Source organism: Lagopus leucura, unplaced genomic scaffold (genome assembly GCF_019238085.1).
Source record: "Lagopus leucura isolate 7727_CA_CO unplaced genomic scaffold, USGS_WTPT01 Super-Scaffold_100159, whole genome shotgun sequence".
NCBI classification, from domain to species: Eukaryota; Metazoa; Chordata; class Aves; order Galliformes; family Phasianidae; genus Lagopus; species Lagopus leucura.
In genome coordinates this window covers 17,723,232-17,741,092 of record NW_024962335.1, presented here as the reverse complement: position 1 = coordinate 17,741,092, position 17,861 = coordinate 17,723,232, and the positions used below count along the sequence as shown (strand labels likewise).

Genomic DNA, 17,861 nt, shown 5'->3' with positions numbered 1-17,861 from the left:
GGGATTCCACTGTTTAGCAACAGCATCTTTAAGGAAGTTTCCAAGAAATCAGAAAGGTCACCCAATGTGGTGCACTCAGAGAGTGGGGAAAAAAGAAAAAACACAGTACAAGAAATTCAGCAGTCAAGTACCTTTTAATTGATGATACATGGGAAACTTTCCACTAAAGTTTGAAGAGTGGAAAACATGGTAATTTTTTTCTATTGGATGTTACTGGAGAAATAACAAGTAGAAAAGTAATAAACCCAGCCACACACACACACACACTAATAAAAGTTTTAAAAATATTGTTTGTATCTGAATTAGCCATCAAAATTGTTATTAAAAATATCTCAACTTTTTGCATGTTTCCAGGCAAAAGGGTAAAACACAGTTTTTCAGTCGGATCAAGCATAGAACAATGGCTCCGGTTATGTTCACAGCAAGGAAGGCACACCATCAGCCTCCTTATTTGCCACGAACATACAGATAACATGTTTTGGCAGAAGTCTTACTTTGCACAAGTAGTTCAAGCTTTCATACATCACATTGCCCTTAATGAATGCATTACTTGCTGAGGTGAGATTTAACATATGTTTTACTACAAATCTTTCAAGAGAAAGAATACAGCCAATATGCTTTTCCACATACTTCCTGGATTTAATCGTATGGTTGAAGGTATTTTCATTTGGGTATTTTGCTGCTTGCTTTATGGTTTATATAAAAGAGCTTCCGCACAGGCTTGTTTGGCTAACCGTGCCTCAGCTCCTAGCTCACAGTGCAGGTAGTACAAAGTAGCCCAACACCCACCTGTCAGTCAGGATTCAGATGACCTGGAAAGAAGTGCTTCTAGAGTAGAGGTAGAGAGAAGGTTTTTATGTCATATGCAAACATGTCTTGAAGTTTTTATAATCTGTAGTCAGCATGTACTCTTTCAGAAGCATTAACATAGCAATAAATGCAGGATGCCAAGTATCATCAGCTTTCACCCTAAGAAATGCCCAGTAGTTCAAGATTCTTGTTTATCTGCATGTACTGACTGCTCGGTGTTAATAACATATAACACCTTTTGCTGAGAGCAGTTAAATATTCACCTTAGTCTTGAGATTTTTAACAGCTTCAGTGCTGCACCTGAAGACTACTCACAGTTTTATGCTTTTCTCCAGCAAGAAAGCCCAGAGACCTTGGTTACATAGGTAACTAATACGTCTCCTGCAACTAAATACATCTAAGGCAAGCAAGAGATATTCGTTCACAACAGTTACAACAGAATCACAAGGATACTTCAAAGAAAGAGCGTGCTGTTAAATAAGCAGCACAAGCATTGCATTTCTCTCCCAAGCATAATATTCTAGAATGAGGTGAGTCGCTTTCTCATCTCCTCACTGTGTATGCCAGCACTCTTGTTTGTAGGCACAGCAAAAGTCATTAAAAATTTGTGCTCTCACCAACTTAAAGTACAGTAGTTATTGGTAAAAAGTCAGTGGTTTAAGTACCACACCTCAAAGCAACCCTTGTTCTGGTTCATTACTTTGTTACTTCTTTTAAATGAGAAAATCAGCAAGTGAGAGTAAGTCCCTGCTCCTTCTCAACAAAGGTTTAATTTTTGCAGCTACCTCAGTGAAGATTAAGTAGGGTCAGAAAAACAGTGCTGCTAATAATTTAGGCAATGACTTGAGTACAAGGGACAGATTGTACAGTCTCATTTGCAAACACTTCAACGTCTACTGTTGTAGAATACTATTAAAAAAAAAAGCAGATTTTATCAAATTCTGAGTCAAAAAATGAAAAGGTAGAAAGGGGGCAGATTCTAAACAGTGAACACTGGTAAGGATCTATCCTGAAACAGCTGTAATAGAATATTATTTAAACTTGGCAGTTACAGCCAATCTTCATTTTACAAGCATCAGTGAATCCATCCAGTAAACACACAGAAACCTCAGAACACTGCAGTACAGGAAAAGCTGACACCTGCTAAAACAATAGGAGACAGAGGATTTTAATTCTAAAATATCCTTTGTGTCTTTTTACTCCTTGACTTCCACAGCACAGAAAGTATAGAATAAATGTCTGAATGCTCATCTACCCAACTATATGACTTCCAGAAATCACTTTCCTCAGTTACGTCATGACAAATATAATGTTTATTTGAGCTACACATAATGATGACCTGTTTTGCTGCTACAGCATTCTTGCACATGCCTGGTCCAAGTATTCAATGAGATACTCTGGATAAACCTGCTGCTTCTCAAAGATGACAAAGATAGAAGGGTTTGAAGAGCTATTCACACAGCTGTCATAGAAGTTCTGGTTGTCCTTCAGGGGAGGACGAACATAACTCGACCTACCAACAGTGAACTCTCCCACCAACACTCGTGCCAGAAACATGGTCTTGCTGCACGAACCTTCCTTGCAGTAGGCGTCAGAATACGATGCATCCCTTGCAAAATAGCTTCCTGCAGAAAAGACATCAAGACAGAGTTGATAAGACACTAAATTTACAGAGATGGAAAGAATACGGTGTAAAAGCAAATGCACAACAAAAAGCCATGAAGCAGTTCCCAGATTAGCTTTCACTACCTATCATTCTTAGTGAAAATGACCACTATGTATTACCTACCCTTTTATTTTTGATAGTATACGTGTTAAAACCCAAACAGGTGATGTTCTAAATATTACTGCTTTTGTGAAAGGCTTCCCTTCTGACTTCAGACTTCCACACTCCCCCACTCACACAGGTTCTTCTCCTGACACAGGCTACTAATACTCATTGAAACAACTTTTGAGAGTATTTTGAGAGTACTTTCTGAGTATTTAGCTGGGTGAGTGGACAGTCAGCCTCTCTCTTGACTTGTTCTCTTGATTTGTTGATTCTTTCATGTATACAGAATGATGAGTATAATTTCCTAGGAAGGCAATAAGCCTGTAACCAGGATGGTGTTTATGTTCCTGGCAAAACAAACAAAAAAAACAATCATGTAGTTCCATGCTGCCTACTATAGGAGCTGGAAGAAATTGGAATAGAAGTAGGTGTGGACCATAACAAAATGGAGCACAAAGGCCAAGGCCTTCCATTATGCCTTAGCTCCAAACGATCATTGTGAAAATCAGCAGTATTGTCCACAACTAGCCCCAGATTGGCCAAGCATCCCCTTTCTAGTTTTACACATCTGCAGTGACTAATGCATATTTTTCAGCAAGCCTAAAGTTAATGGAAGAGCTGAAAAACAACCTTTGCCATAGACTGTTCCATTGAGGCCACAGATCCTCCAGTCAAAGTTTTGATGACAGATGGCATCAATGTGTTTTTTACTGGTTCCATGAAATAAGAAACGTTCGTCTGTCTTTCCACCATTGCTCTTTTCCATTTGTTCCTTCTGCCTATAATGAGAAGTAGCATCATTGTAGTTTCACAGTGGCTAGATAAGTTCCAGCTGTACTAGCACTCAAAGACAAACTGAAAATCTTTACATTAAGACCTAAGCTTTGAGCAAACAAGATAGTGTTTTCTAGCTGGGTACAAACATGCTTTCATTGTATACAAATGACTCCAGATATTTAATAACTGAAAATGTTTTGTTCCATTCACTATTTGGTGGGTGTGGAAGAACTGCCATCAGTTTTTTGCTAAACATGAGAATTCATGGTAAGGCTTTCCTTCAGTGAGTCTTTCTTTCAATTTTGAAAGCTGTTTCAGTTTTGACCAGCTACAAACCAGTATTTCAGGCAGATGGGGCTGACGTCCAGCTTCAAGACTTCAGTGGAAAGCAGCTGCCCTAGACTTAAGCCTGGCAGACATCAGAACCATTCGCTCCCACAAAGCTCATCTGAATATTCTGAGCTCTAATTCTTGACTGAGTTCTGGTTTTGCTGGTACCTCTTTATTGACACTGTTGATTCTGAATAGATATTTCCATGGGGAAGTGGAAACAGATTCTGAAATGCAGCTGTATTTTAGGAATGCATAGCTATCCATAGCATACAGCTAACTACAGAGACAACAAACTTCATTCATGCACACCACACCAGTATTTTACACGTACCATTGATACAGTTCCCAGAGAGATGGGTTCTGAATTCTACAAATCTTTTTAATCTGTGTTCTTGGCATTGTGCGTTGAAAGTCCCCCTTGACTTTGTTGTATTCTTCAGAAGAACTGTCAAGATCAATCAGCTGTATGGGAAGAGATTGAAACACTGCTCTCATCTTTTACTAAATCATAACAAAGCCACTCTAAATAGAGTTAGACTGCTCAAACCTTTAAAGTCTTTCTGTGAAAGAGAGAAATGAACGGCAAAAATGCTCTTGGAAAAAAGGCAGATGAGAGATCCCTACTGTATAAAAGTGAACTCAGCTAGGGAACAGAAACTCCTGGGGGTTAAAATACCCAGCTTGCTTGCCCAAAGGATGTTAATGAGCAGCATGCTTTTTTGCAAACAACCTCTTTTACTATTTAGGCCGAGATACGTGCATCTGCATCTGTTGAACAGTACATGAGTACTCAGAAGTAATCAGTACCTAGAGAATCACAGAATCATTAAGCTTGGAAAAGACCTCTGAGATCATCTAGTCCACCCACTTCCCACCACCAGTATTGCCTCCTAAACCAAGTCCCTAAAAAATAAATAAAACCAGAAAATGTATGTTGCAGCAGATCAACAGCCATGCATCTCAAGTCTTTTTTGTTTGTACTTCCCTATAGCCAATGAATGCAAACTACACTGCCTGTCTTACATTTTACAAATTGACCACTTTCAAGCTTCTCGTCAGGCTTTTTCTATAGGTATAATTACTGTCTTCGACTGAGATGGTGGTGGAGAAAGGCAGCGGGTCAGCAAAGGTAAACCATGCAGTTATTAGCTGGGTGTGTTACAGAAGTACAAAAGTTCACTTCACTGTTGTTATGCTGTCACCCTCATGCCAACCTGAACTCTGCTGATTTCAGCGGTGCTCCTCAGATGCACAACTGTCTACTTATACAAACCTCAGGGCCTGGCTAACCCTAAAGTTTAGTGACATGATTTATCTCTGATGCCTCAGGACATGTTGGACTTCTTTAAAACTAAGCACCTTGGGCATCAGTAACAGCCTTGCTAATACTGTAATCTGCCTTCAGGCAAATTTGCCAAGGACTGGAATAAATACGTGGCTGTGAAAGTCAATGTTACCATAGTTATACTATCGCTATTTGTTAGTTTTGACCTGGTTCCAGTTTCACTTCTTGGCCTGCCCAGTGTGACATCAGGCTCTAACTGAGAAATCCCTCTGCATTACGTTACTCTCAATTACTCATCAACAAAGGCACTGGATTTAACAAGCCTGCATGCAAGAACACTGATGGAAAAATGAAACAAAAAGCTCCAAACCTTGAATCCCAGCTCAGGCAGAGCAGATTTGTCCCAGTGAGATGGAATCCTCTTAAATTCTTCTGTATTCTTAAAGCCCCTGTATAATACAAGACAGTATGAAAAGGCAATTAAAACAAAACAAATCCTTACATTTTATGTACATATGTATCATGGTTTGGCCTAATTTCTGCAATTAGGAAGTTTAGGTGCCCACAGATCCGTGCCCTGGGAAAGGGGGGGGGGAGGGAACAGAAAAAGTATGGAGATGGGCCTGGATGAGAAAAAAAAAAAACAGTGGCAGCAAGCTAAAGGGGAAAAAAAAAATCCAACAATTTAGTTTCCTACATATAGTAGTGGAATATGAGATAATACAATACGATTGAAATTGAAGCTAGTAAATCAAATAAAATGCAAAAAAGAAAGTTTCCAAAACCAAAGTCCTTACTCTAATGCTGTAGGTGAAGCAGCCAGGGATTAAAAAGGGAGAAGTCTTGTGACTTCCATTTTAGCTTTCCCTCCAAACAGAAATGAAAAAATGAAATCTTGTGGGAGTTGTAGTTCATTCTTCTCTTCTGAGATTAAGGGACAGGAAATATCAGCAATGCACAGAACTGCAGCATTAACTCTTCAACTCTCAGTGCATTGCATGATGTTATGACGTGGAATACCAACAAAACACCATCAAACCATAACAATATAATAGTAAGCATTTTTGCCAAGATAAGGGAGAAAATGGGCAACTTAAGATATTCAGAAACATTTCAGAATTGGCTTTTCAGTGCAGTAGATGAAAATATTTTTCCACATTGTTGTGACAAGACTTATGGCAGTAGGCAAGATGCCAAAAGGAGCAAAGAATTTTGACATACACTGAACATGAAACTAGTTTTCTTAGTTGTAAAGAGTTGAATGCGCACGAAAAAGCCTCACTACATATGAATGCATGCTTTGCAATATAAAAATGCATCCACTACATCAGAAATAGAACAGACACAGCCCTCTCTTTCTTCCACCACCATTTTGGTTAGTTAGGGTCTTTAGCTGCTGCTCCTTCTCATGGTGTTTAAATCAGTGTGCTGCAAGGGAATACATTTAAAAAGCTGGCTGTTACATGGAATTATATAAAACTTTTCCCTTTTCAGACTTCCAGCTTTTGATCCACTTGTGCCAATTACTGCTTGCCTCTCAGATCCTCTGGTTGTTCTCACAATAACTGTTTCTAAACTCAAACCAAGGTTTGAAAATGCATCTCAGATGTCAGAAAAAGCTCTGAAAAGGTGCTCATACGCTTTATTTCTTCCATCTGTATCAGTTGCTCTAATAAATAAAATAGCTCTCTGCTATAAGCAGCTCCATACAACACTGCCATATGTTGAACCGTCTTCTACACTTGCACACTTTCTGTGGGGAAGTCCAAAATTCTTTCACCTCTAAGGCTCCCATGTTGCCTGGCCTCAGCTTTTCCAAGCTGGAAAACTTTGTTCCAACAAAGGTATTCTCAATTTCTTCAGAACTGTTTTAACAGATCTCTTTCACCTTATTAATACTTTTCTTCAAGACTATGCACTGGACACTATTCCCAATACACTATACCCATCACCTGAGAACAAGCAGTTACAGTTTACCTTTTTCTTATCTTTTCGACCTCTGACTGAGACACAAATTTAGGTCTTCTGCAAACCTTTCTCTCTGTCCTATAGCGAAGATTTTTCTGAGTCATGGCTGGGGAAGAAAAAGAAAACAAACAATGTTTTGTTTTAACCTGGCAGCTAAGGACCACGCAGCCATTCAAGCACTCCTGAGTGGGATGGGGGAGAGAATTAAAAAAAAAGAAAAAAAAAAAGTGCAAGACCTTGTGGGTTGAGATAAAGACTTTAATAAGAAAGGGAAGAAAACAAGAATAAAAGCAAGTGATGCACAACACCAGTGCTCACCACCCACGCTCAGCAATTCCCCAAGCAACAGTAGCCCCTCCTGGCCAACTCCCCCAAGTGTATTGTTTCACATGACACCCTATAATATGGGTTATCCCTTTGGCCTGTTTCTGGCTGTTTCCCCTTCCACATTCCTTGTGCACCCCCAGCTCCCTGCTGGTAGGGCAGCGCAAGACTTAACTCAGTTTAAGCACTGCTGTGCAACACAAAGAGGGATTCCAGTTTCAATTTCGCTCTTAGCATTGTAAGGAACCATAGGCTCTGACAGCTATGGAAATTTTGCCTTCATTGTTCTATAAGCTAATCATAAACAAAAAGGCTCTCTGTGAAAAAATCTACTTTTGATCCATGGATTGTATCCCCTCCTCCTCAATTTGCAATCAAGATACTGTTTTTCTTCATGTATTTATAGATTTCAAACTCTACAACTGACAGGTGTGACAGGCCATTCATTTTTACTGACCACCTCCACCAGAGACAAACCACAGCAAAGTGAACCTTAGAGCTATCCGGGGTCTTGGATCATCATGTAGCTGCTATCACATCATCCTTGCAACTAAAAGGCAGTAGCAGTAAACAAAACTGAGGCCTCATCTTCAGAGAGAGAGTGAGCAAGTGTGCCACTTCTACTAGAAGCTTCCCAGCTTTAGTGCTGGGATACCCTTGATACTATCAAGGTTAATGTTAGTCTTTCACTTGCTGGCACACATTTTTAAACCTAACACAAGAAACCCTTAAAAATGAAAGGTTTGGAGGAATAGGAAAGCCACTGTGCTGTATTACCAGCTCTTACGAGAGTTACGAGAACTATGACAGGAGCTCTCTCCTTATGTACAACTGAAGGACAAAGTTACAAACTTGATTTCTTGTATTAACATAGTTTAAAACAACAAATAACCTGGAAGAGAGGAAAAGAGAGAGAAATAAAAAATAAAAAACAAAACAGAGCATACCTCCAAAATCCAGTTCATATTCATGCACTCCAGCCTTGAAGTTCAGCTTTGGAGAACTTCCTGCGGCGTAAGCTTTCTCCAGGTCATCACTGCTTACAGTGGCAGCTGCATGATCACTATCCTGTCAGGCCAAAACCAGAAGAAAAAGAAAGATTCACCTGGTCTGTTACATACTAACAAGTTCAAAAACCAAGTATTATAAGGTGGCTGCAGGCTGTACCACTTTATGCATAGAATCATAGAATCCTTAGAGTTGAAGGGGATGCTTAAAGGTCATCGAGTTTAACACCCCTGCAATGAGCAGGAACATACACAGTGAAATCAGGTTGCCCAGAGCCTGATTCAACCTCACTGTGAAAGTCTCCAGGGATGGGGCATCAACTACATCTCTGATCAACTTATTCCAGTGCCTCAACACACTTACTGTAAAAGACTTTTCCCTTATATCCAATCTAAATCTACCCTCTCTGGGCTTAAAGTCATTTCCCCTTGTTCTGTCAACCACACACCCTAAAGAGTCTGTCCCTTTCTTTCCTATAGCTCCCCTTTAGATAATGAAAAGCTGCTGTCAGGTCACCTCCATAGCCTTCTCTTCTCCAGGCCAAGAAGCCCCAGCTCTCTCAACCCGTCCTCATAGGAGAGGTATTTCACCCCTGGGACCATTTGTGGCCCTCCTCTGGATGCACTCCAACAGGTCCACGTCTCTCCTGAACTGAGGACTTCACATTTGAACACAGCACTCCAGATGAGGCCTCACCAGCACGGAGCAGAGGGGCAGAATCATCTCCCTCACCCTGCTGGCCACACTTCTTTTGATGCAGCCCAGGAAACCACTGGTTTTCAGAGTTGTGAGGGCATATTGCTAGCTTATGTCTAGCATCCCATCCATTAGTACCCCCAAGTCTTTTCGGAAAGTCTACTCTCAATCAAGCAAACTTGCTGAGGGTGCACTCAAACCCACTGTTGATGACAGTGATGAAGATATTAAAGAGTATCAATCCCAGCACTAACCCCTGGGGGACACCACTTGTCACTGATCTCCATTCAGACATCGAGCCATTGACAATCGCTCTCTGGGCTTGATCCTGCAGCCAGTTCTTTGTCCATCAAACAGCCCACCCATCAAATCCATATCTTTACAATTTGGAGAGAAGGATGTTGAGTACTGCACCAAAGGCCTTACTGAAGTCAAGACAGACGACATCAGCAGCTCATCCTTTGTCCACTGATGCAGTGACGCCATCATAGAAGGCCACTAGGTTGGTCAAGCAGGATTTGCCCTTGGTAAAGCCATGTTTATTCTCTCATATCACCTCCATGCCTTCTGTGTCCCTTAGCATAGCTTCCATGAGGATCTCCTCCATGATTTTCCCCGGCACAGAGATGAGACTGACAGGGTGGACAGGGTGGTGGATCCCAGGGTGGTGGATCCCAGGGTCATCCTTTTTTACTCTCTTTAAAAAAGGGCACAACATTGCCTTTATTCCAGTCAACAGGGACTTCACTTGATTGCCACAACTTTTCAAATATCAGAGAGTGGCTTGGCAAATACATCAGCCAGTTCTCTCAGAACTCTGGGATGCATCTCATTGTGACCCATAGACTTGTAGATGTTCAGGTCCCTCGGGCAGTCATAAACCTGATTTTCACTTACAGTGGGAGAGACATTACTTCCCCAATCCCTTCCTATCAAACCAAACATTTGAGGGCTGTGTGATGAGCAGTTATCAGAGAAGACAAAGAAGTTAAGTACTTCACCCTTCTCCTTGTCTATTATTACCAGCCTGCCTGTGCCACTTCCTGAGGGGGATGCACGATAGTAGCTCAGACAAAATAATGTATTATGCAGCTGAAAAGCAAAGAAACTGCTCCAAAGTAAAAGCAAGGAGTATTACAAAGATTGAAGTTACACAGTGCAGAGTTTGCAGGGAGCACTATCACTAAGACTGCATGTCCACCAGTCAGACCTTAACAAAGACACACAGAGTACTACTGGAATCTCAGAAAAGGAAGTTTTAGTTAGGAACAGTGACAAGAATGCATGTTATGTGACCCTATCTGACATGACTCACTAAAGATCTGTCAAGAGAGACCGTGATTCAGCAGTGACTCATCCCATCTAAACTAATCATATTTGCAGGAAAAACATCTCGTTGTACCTTTAAAGCCCATCTGTGAGGTCTTTGGAAGGAGATAGGGGATGACAAAAGAGAGGATATAAACACTTCCCAGTAATTCTGCACTCTCAGCACAAAGTTGACATTCTCACCATTTGCCCACACTTACTTTTTTTCCATACTCCTGCCACACTCCATATTCATCTTCCCAGTACCAGATCCATTCTGTTGTAAGAATGAAGTGAGGTGGTTTAGTCACAGAGGAGGCTGTGGAGAGACGTCTGACCTTTTTTAATCCAGATTGCATATCCACGAAAGAGATGTATGAGAAGATAAAGCCCCATTTAGAAATATGTCTAGCAGATCTATTAAAAAGAAAAAAAACAACAACAACAACAAAAAACTTTGTGAACTTTTACATATAGATTCTAAAGCTCACCGCAAACCTGCAAATTAATTCAGCATCACTCAAGACCAGAGCACAAATCTGTAGTTTCCACAATAATCTCAGTTCTGTCCAGTGTCTGTACACATTTTATATCTTCAGGTACCCAGGGTATTCTAGTGCTTCCACAGCATGGGATGGGGCAGAGGGGGAGGATGGAAAATCCCGTGCTACCTCCACATCTTCCATATAAAAAAAGTGAAAGAGAAAATTACTTCTAATCATGGGACCTAACTGTGTATTGACAAGCTCTAACCAAAGACAGCTTCTCAAAAGTACACATGATACAATCATACATCTGCGGTTTTCCACTCAGGATTAAGACCCATGGTAGAAGCAGTAGGAACTAGTTATGCAGTTTTTGGGAGTGAGAAATACTACAGTCTATGACTCAGACCCATAAAATCACGATGGCAGGGCATTCCTGGCCAGCAGACAAGTAACTGCAGAGTTGTTCGCTCACTCCCCATCTCTGCCCCTACAGGGCAGAAGGGAGAAAACTGGAAGAGCAAAAGCAAGCAAACTGGGGGGGGTCAAAGTAAAGGCAGCTTATGAAGTGAAGGAAAAAGGGAGAGCAAATAATTTAAAAATCAAAATAAGACAAAATGCTCAACACCTCCCTGGGCAGACCACGCTCAGTGAGTTTCTGAACAGCAGACACCTTAGAAGTCAAAAACTCAAACTCTCTTTTCCTAGCTGAGATTTTATTGCTGAGCATGACATTATATGGCATGGAATATTCCTTCAGCCAGTTCAGGCCAGATCTCTCAGTTTCCTGCCCACCCCCAGCTACTCATCTGTGGGGGGGAAATGGGACCAAGTGGGGAAACAAAGAGAAAACCTTGATTCTTTGCAATCACTGTTCAGCAACTGCTACAGTACTGGCCTGTTATCAACAGTATTTTAGTTACAAAGCCAAAACACAGCCTTGTATGTGTTGCTAAAAAGAAATTTTTAACTCCATCCCAGCCAGATCAAGTGTGGTAGCACAATGGTCCTATACAGACCGAGGATGCATAAATCACAATGGGTCAGACCTCAAGCAATAGCATACGAACAGAGAGGTCAGCAGAATACCAAATGCAATAAAATTGCAGCAATTTATAGCCACTGAGAGCCTGGTCCCTTATTGCACGCCCAGAGGGCAAACTCCAAACATTATTAAATCTTTTAAGCATTTATACCTGATGTTATTGGGGTCACAATATTCTTTTTCTAGTTCTTCCATATTCTCCAAGTCCTTCCAGGTATTACCATCAGAGATCTGCCATCTATATGGCAAGTGAAAATGAATTCTGATACACTTGTCTACAAAAGTGAGGGGAAAAAAAAGAGATGCATTATTTTTACCATCTGTGAGGATGACTCCAGCATATCAGGCACATGCACCTAGCTGGTGAAAGTATCAAATGCATAGCTATGGAAAGGGTTCAGCTATGGAATCATTGCAAGCAGTAGTACTGAAGTTTTCAGCATGGTCAAGCAACACTTAATTTCTGAACTCAGGCCAAAGCTCAGTTTCTGCATGCAGTAGATTTTCTTTGTCCATCAAAATTGTTAACAAGCTCAGTTGTAAAGGACTGAGCTGTGCCCTTAATTTCAAAGACAAAAATTTACAGTAACTGAGACTACAAGCTCATATATAACTCTATTATTTCAAACGTGGTTTAATGTAGCACAGACCAAATACATAAGATTAACCACTTAGTCCCATGGTGGTACTGATGAAGAAAATAAAGCTCAATTTTAGGATAGGAAATGGCTGAATAAGTCAACAGCCTTAAGGGTCCAGTTTCTAGACCACTAATGAATAGAACAGTGGTTGCAGTATCTCAGATATCACAGGTGTCACTCAGAAATCATTCCAAGAGTCAAAATGCAGCCATTCCTCAATAGCAGCAAAGAACTAGTCACCAGTACAAGTATGCACAAATTCCAGACTAGCTTTCACTGTAGGGCAGCTGGCAACATAACAACACAAAGAAGACACTTCATATGAGAAGATGTGCAATACCTCACAGAGGTACCACAGGTCAAAAACACCAAGGAAAAAGATGACAAAAGGACATCCCAACAAAAGTGCATTTTTCCTGGACAAGTCAGAACATTTTCAAAGGGATACAGAGCTCACACAGATGGAACAGAAGAATGCTAGAAAAAATGAGGAAGAAAACAAATTTCATAATAACTTCTGCAGTCATTTGCAAACAGGAAGAAGCCCTATCGTTCAGCAGTCCCTTAGAAGAACCCAGCTGAAGCAGCCAATCTCAAACATAGGCTAATACTAGACATTTCAAAGCAAAATTAAACAAATCCTCTGTGTGTTAAACTTTCATACCAGCACTCAATATTGCAACATGATTTAACCACAGGTAAGCATAAGCTTCCCTTTCCTGTGAAGAATTTCTATCACTTTCTCAAAAAATAAAAACAGACTGAGCTTGTTACAGTCACAACCTACCTCCAAAGACACAACTTGTGTACAGATGATACAAACAGATCTGTTCCACTTCATTACTGGTAGATGTGGACTCTTGGCTAGAGCTATGTTTTCTCTCTAGAGGGGGAAAATTATAAACCTTATTAGCACTCTGGTTTCAACAAGTTCTCTTAGAATTGTAGCTATGAGAAAATGCTTAGAAACAGAGGGTTTATTTACAAGAGCTGCTCTGAAATTAATGCCTCCTATGTTAGGATGTTGGCCTGTGACATCAGAGGCAGATGTTGGCAAGATGACAATAGAGGCTGAGCCTTCCAGTCAACATCCCATTATATTTTGTTGCATGCAACAGATGGCAGCAGACACAATGGTGTCTGATGAGGCAGTGTGTATGAAGCAAAGGTGTGTTACTGAAAAAATGGTACACACCTACATTCACCAATGCTTGCTGAACATTTCTGGAGACCACACAGTGGACATGAGCACAGTCAGGTGGTGGGTTGTGCATTTCAGCAGTGGCAACAGGTCATGCAGATTTTCACGAGTGTGACATGCAGGCTCTTGTGAAAATTACTGGTGAAAATTACATTACTGGTGAAAATACACAGCTAATGGTGGGACTACGTTGAAAGACTGAGTTCTGTAGCTGAGAGTTTGCTCTGTCAAATAGTGTTATTGTGCTCATTGTTGGAGCTCGCATGGAAATAAATAGGAGGCATTACTTTCAGAGCAATACACGTACATCTGTGCTCACCTTTGGAAAGACACTGAAGTCTTTGGTAGTCTTGTATGCACTAAAGTCCTACTCCTTTATCCTACAGTTGCTAAATATAACTCAGAAGCAGTTTCAAGCTGTCACCACAAAACAAGAATAGAATCCAAAGCGTCTTCATTTCTAGTGGATCTGAGTTATCTGTGCATACTGCATAGTTGTACAACATAGGCAGCTATAAATGTCAAGTTTCAAAATTTGATACTTCTGTAAATCAAAACAATTAAACTGCAGGGAGAACAGAATACACACACTTGCATTTTTCATTCTGCTATCCTTTAGCTTTCCTGCTAAATTAAACTAAGTGACAATTCTAAGTAACTTCAAAATAAAATAAAAAAACTGTGTCTCTGAGAGGTAACTAGGATATGGCTGTTGGTGAATTATTGTGTTAGATGATAGCTACTTTAAAGAAAAAAAAATGGAGAAAACAAAGTAGTTTATAAACAGTTCCCTACCCTTCATGTGTTTTCATAAAGAGAAATCACAGATCCCCTATCTTCAGTTTCCATTATGCTTTTCTAACTCCAAATGTAAGGATTTTTATAAAAACCAATGACTTTATCAATTAGACACCCATAATGCCTTGAAATCTACTTTGCTTCAATTTGACACGTCTCTGCCAATGACGCATCAAGACATGAAATTTGATTTTCTCTTTTTCAGCAACATCTGTGTGTCTATAGTGACTACAGTGATCTTCTGATGTTCTTAAGACATTACGATCCATTTACCTTTGTATGGTGAAGACTTGTTATCTTCTGTGTCACACTTGCTTCCCTTGCTATTTTGTATGGCATACATATTTCTGTAAATGGATGGCAGTTTCTGAATAATATCTGAACTCATTCCCTGTCTCTCCAGTTTCTCACAGCACTCAGGCTTCGACAAGTCATGAGATCGCTTGCAGCTGCTGCCAAATCGGCACTGTCCCCGCAAGAAGTACTGGCAAACATGCAGTTTGGTGCAGAGCTTTTTAAAGGTACAAGATCCATAAGGTCCATCACCTTTGTTGTAATACAGGCAGACCTTGGGTAGGGGGAAAAAAAAAGAAAATTTAAACATTCAAGTAAAATATGCTCATATAGACTGCTTGAATTCAAGCTTCATTTTTAAATTCACATTTAGAAGACATACAGGTTTTTTCTTCTCGTTTTCACTTATTGTCTAGAAAGATCTTGCAGCATACAACAATCGTGTCAGAGACATTCTCAAGCAAACAGTATTTTGCTCTCAATCACATACAAGTCGGGCCGTGGATTTTATTGTGTTGCTACCATAACTCTTTGGTTCTCTAGTTTCAGAATAGCAGATTTCCTCAACGTGAATTTGATGGTAAGAAGAACTAGATCTGGCTAGCATGGAGTTAATTTTCTTCACAGCAGCCCATACACTGCTGTGTTTTGGATGTGAAGTCAAAATGCTGATAACATACCATGGCCAAAGCTTTATCTTCACTCCACAGATTGAAGCGGGCAAGACTGCAGAAAGGACAAAGCTGAGCTAAGCTGGCCAAAAGGACATTCCATACCATATTAACATAACACTCAGCAGTAAGATCTGAGGGCCTGGGGACGTCCTCTTACAAGTTAGACAGTGCTCAGAAACCAACAGGGCATAGATCTGCTTGTGAGTGAGCGGTGGTGAATTTGCAACACTTCATTTCCTTCCTCTTTCTCCACCACTTACTAGACATTTTATCTTATTTTATCTCTATTTCTTCCAATTTTCTCCCAGCCATTCCACTGGGGCATGGAAGTGAGCAAGCAGCAGCATGCGTGCTGCCAGTCAGGGTCAACCTACTCACGTAGGAGAACAAAGGTTGCAGATTTCACGCATTAGATTTGGATTATGGTAACCAAATTGATACCCAACACTTCCAGCTAACACCACACTTCTTTCACTTTGCAATGGTCACTCAGAAGGGCACAAAGAACAGTCACACAGTGCTCACCTCCGGTAAGAGGGTAGGGTCATTTTGGAGCAGAAGCTGGCGGAGTTCATCACTGCTAAAAGTGCTGTCGAGTCCATGCTGTATGAGAACAGTGTGGTTGTGAGGAGAGTAGAAGTCGTGAACAAACTTGCATTCCTTCCTACAAAGCAAGATGAAGCTAATGTATTAGCACAACTTGGTACCCTGCTTATAGCTGGTGGTCTAGTGGTTAGGATTAAAATAACTTTAACAGTACACTAACTTAACTGGTTTCAGAAAAATCTGTAGTACTACTTTGTAACTTTGTAATTACACGACCGCTCTGTGGATAACTGCCTTGCTACTTCAGATTCACTGCCCTCAAAGCATTACTGCAGCTCAGCAGCATTGGCACATCTGACCTGTGGTTCACACCTGTGCATGGAACAGCAGCAAAAAGGCAGGAAATGCCCTCAGCCACACGAACCAACACAGCCTGGCGTGTAGAAGGGCAGGCGAGAGAACTGCGGGGAAGTGACAGTGAGGTGGAAAGGAAGCGGCGGAACCAGAACAGGTCTCTCATAACCTCTCCTGCCTCTTCGCCTCGAAGAGAGGAAAAGAACCGAGTCTTGAAAGTACCTTCGCCGCACGGAAATGGAAGGAACGCAGGAGGAGGGGCACAGCCGGCGCAAGGCTGAGGCCCGAGGAAGGGCTCCCCTCGCCCCATCTGTTGCAGGCCCGAACACCCTAGCTTCCCCCGCAGGTCCTTGCCCTCACCTGGCCTGCTGGTTGCGGCAGACGCCCTTCAGATGGTACTTGCAGAGGTGCAGCCGCCCGCAGCCCCCCCGGCAGCCCGCGCCGTGCTCCGGGCACAGCCGCAGCGAGCTAGTAGCCACCACCAGCACAGTCACGGTCGCCGCCGCTGCCGCCGCTGCCGTCGCTCCCGCCTCATCGGGCGTCCGAACCAGCGTGAAGTGCCGAGGGTCCCGCACCACCGCCGCCAGCTGCTCCGCCGTGGGCCGGCCCGGCAGCCGCCGCAGCAGCTCCTCCAGCTCCAGGCTGCCGCCGCCGGCGCACAGCGCCCGCAGCACCTGGGTGGGCAACGCCATGGCCGGCCGCGGCTGCTTTCTCCTGGGAGAGCCGCTCCCGGCGGGCCCGGCCCGGAAGCGGCTCCGCCTCCGCCGCTCCCTCGCCTCCTGGGCGAGGAAACGAAAGCGAAACCGCCGCCTAGAAAACAAATCCAGAGGGAAGGGGCGGGCCGCGGAGCGGCTGCGGCCGTGCCGGCCGGCCGGGGAGCGAAGAGCTCCTGGCTCGGCTGGGACTGCCGTCATACCCCTCTGCCGCCCCAGGGGGCACTGAGCCAGCTGAGCTGCCCTCGCCGCCCTCATGGCGGCATCACCTCAGGGCTTCGGTGATGTCATAGGATCGTAGAACATCCCCGGTTGGAACCGTAAGGACCGTGGAATCCAACTCCTGGCTCCACACAGGACCACCCAAAAGTCATACTGTATGGCTGTGTTGTCCATGTGATTCTTGAACACCAGCAAGCTCAGTGCCATTATCACTGACCTGGGGAGCTTGTTTCACGTCCACCACCCTCTGGTGAAGAACCTCTCCTTAATACCCAGCCTGACCCTCCCCTGACATAGCTCCATGGCTGTCGCTAGAGAAGAGATATCCGTAATGAAAAACCGTGACATTAGAAAGTAAATTAGTTCTAACCGCACCAAACATGAGGTGTGATCAGTTATTAGGCATACAATTACATTTTGAACAGAGAAATATTCTTCAGTACCTCCCCTGCAGGAGTCTGGGACTGCTATGAAAAATTCAAAATCTCATCCAAGAAGGACACAGAGCTACTAACTGTACTCGTGTTACTCATGTCCCAAAGAGAGAAATAACTCCAGTACCTATCTTGGAGGAATATGGGTTTTCCACATTGGAAAACTATAGTATG

General features: G+C 42.3%; 1 protein-coding gene across 1 annotated transcript; it reads right to left on the bottom strand.

The window, feature by feature from the left end:
- Positions 1–559: 559 nt before the first annotated feature.
- LOC122189959 (protein mono-ADP-ribosyltransferase PARP12-like) lies at positions 560–17,289 on the bottom strand. Its single transcript, XM_042889525.1, has 12 exons — positions 16,679–17,289; positions 15,944–16,082; positions 14,724–15,018; positions 13,239–13,334; positions 11,962–12,085; positions 10,502–10,697; positions 8,216–8,336; positions 6,954–7,050; positions 5,347–5,425; positions 4,023–4,153; positions 3,212–3,360; positions 560–2,435 (listed from the first exon to the last, which is right to left on the bottom strand). Exons 1-12 carry the CDS (start codon positions 17,287–17,289, stop codon positions 2,161–2,163), a joined length of 2,313 nt encoding a protein of 770 aa, XP_042745459.1. The 3' UTR covers positions 560–2,160.
- Between the last annotated feature and the right edge of the window lie 572 nt (positions 17,290–17,861).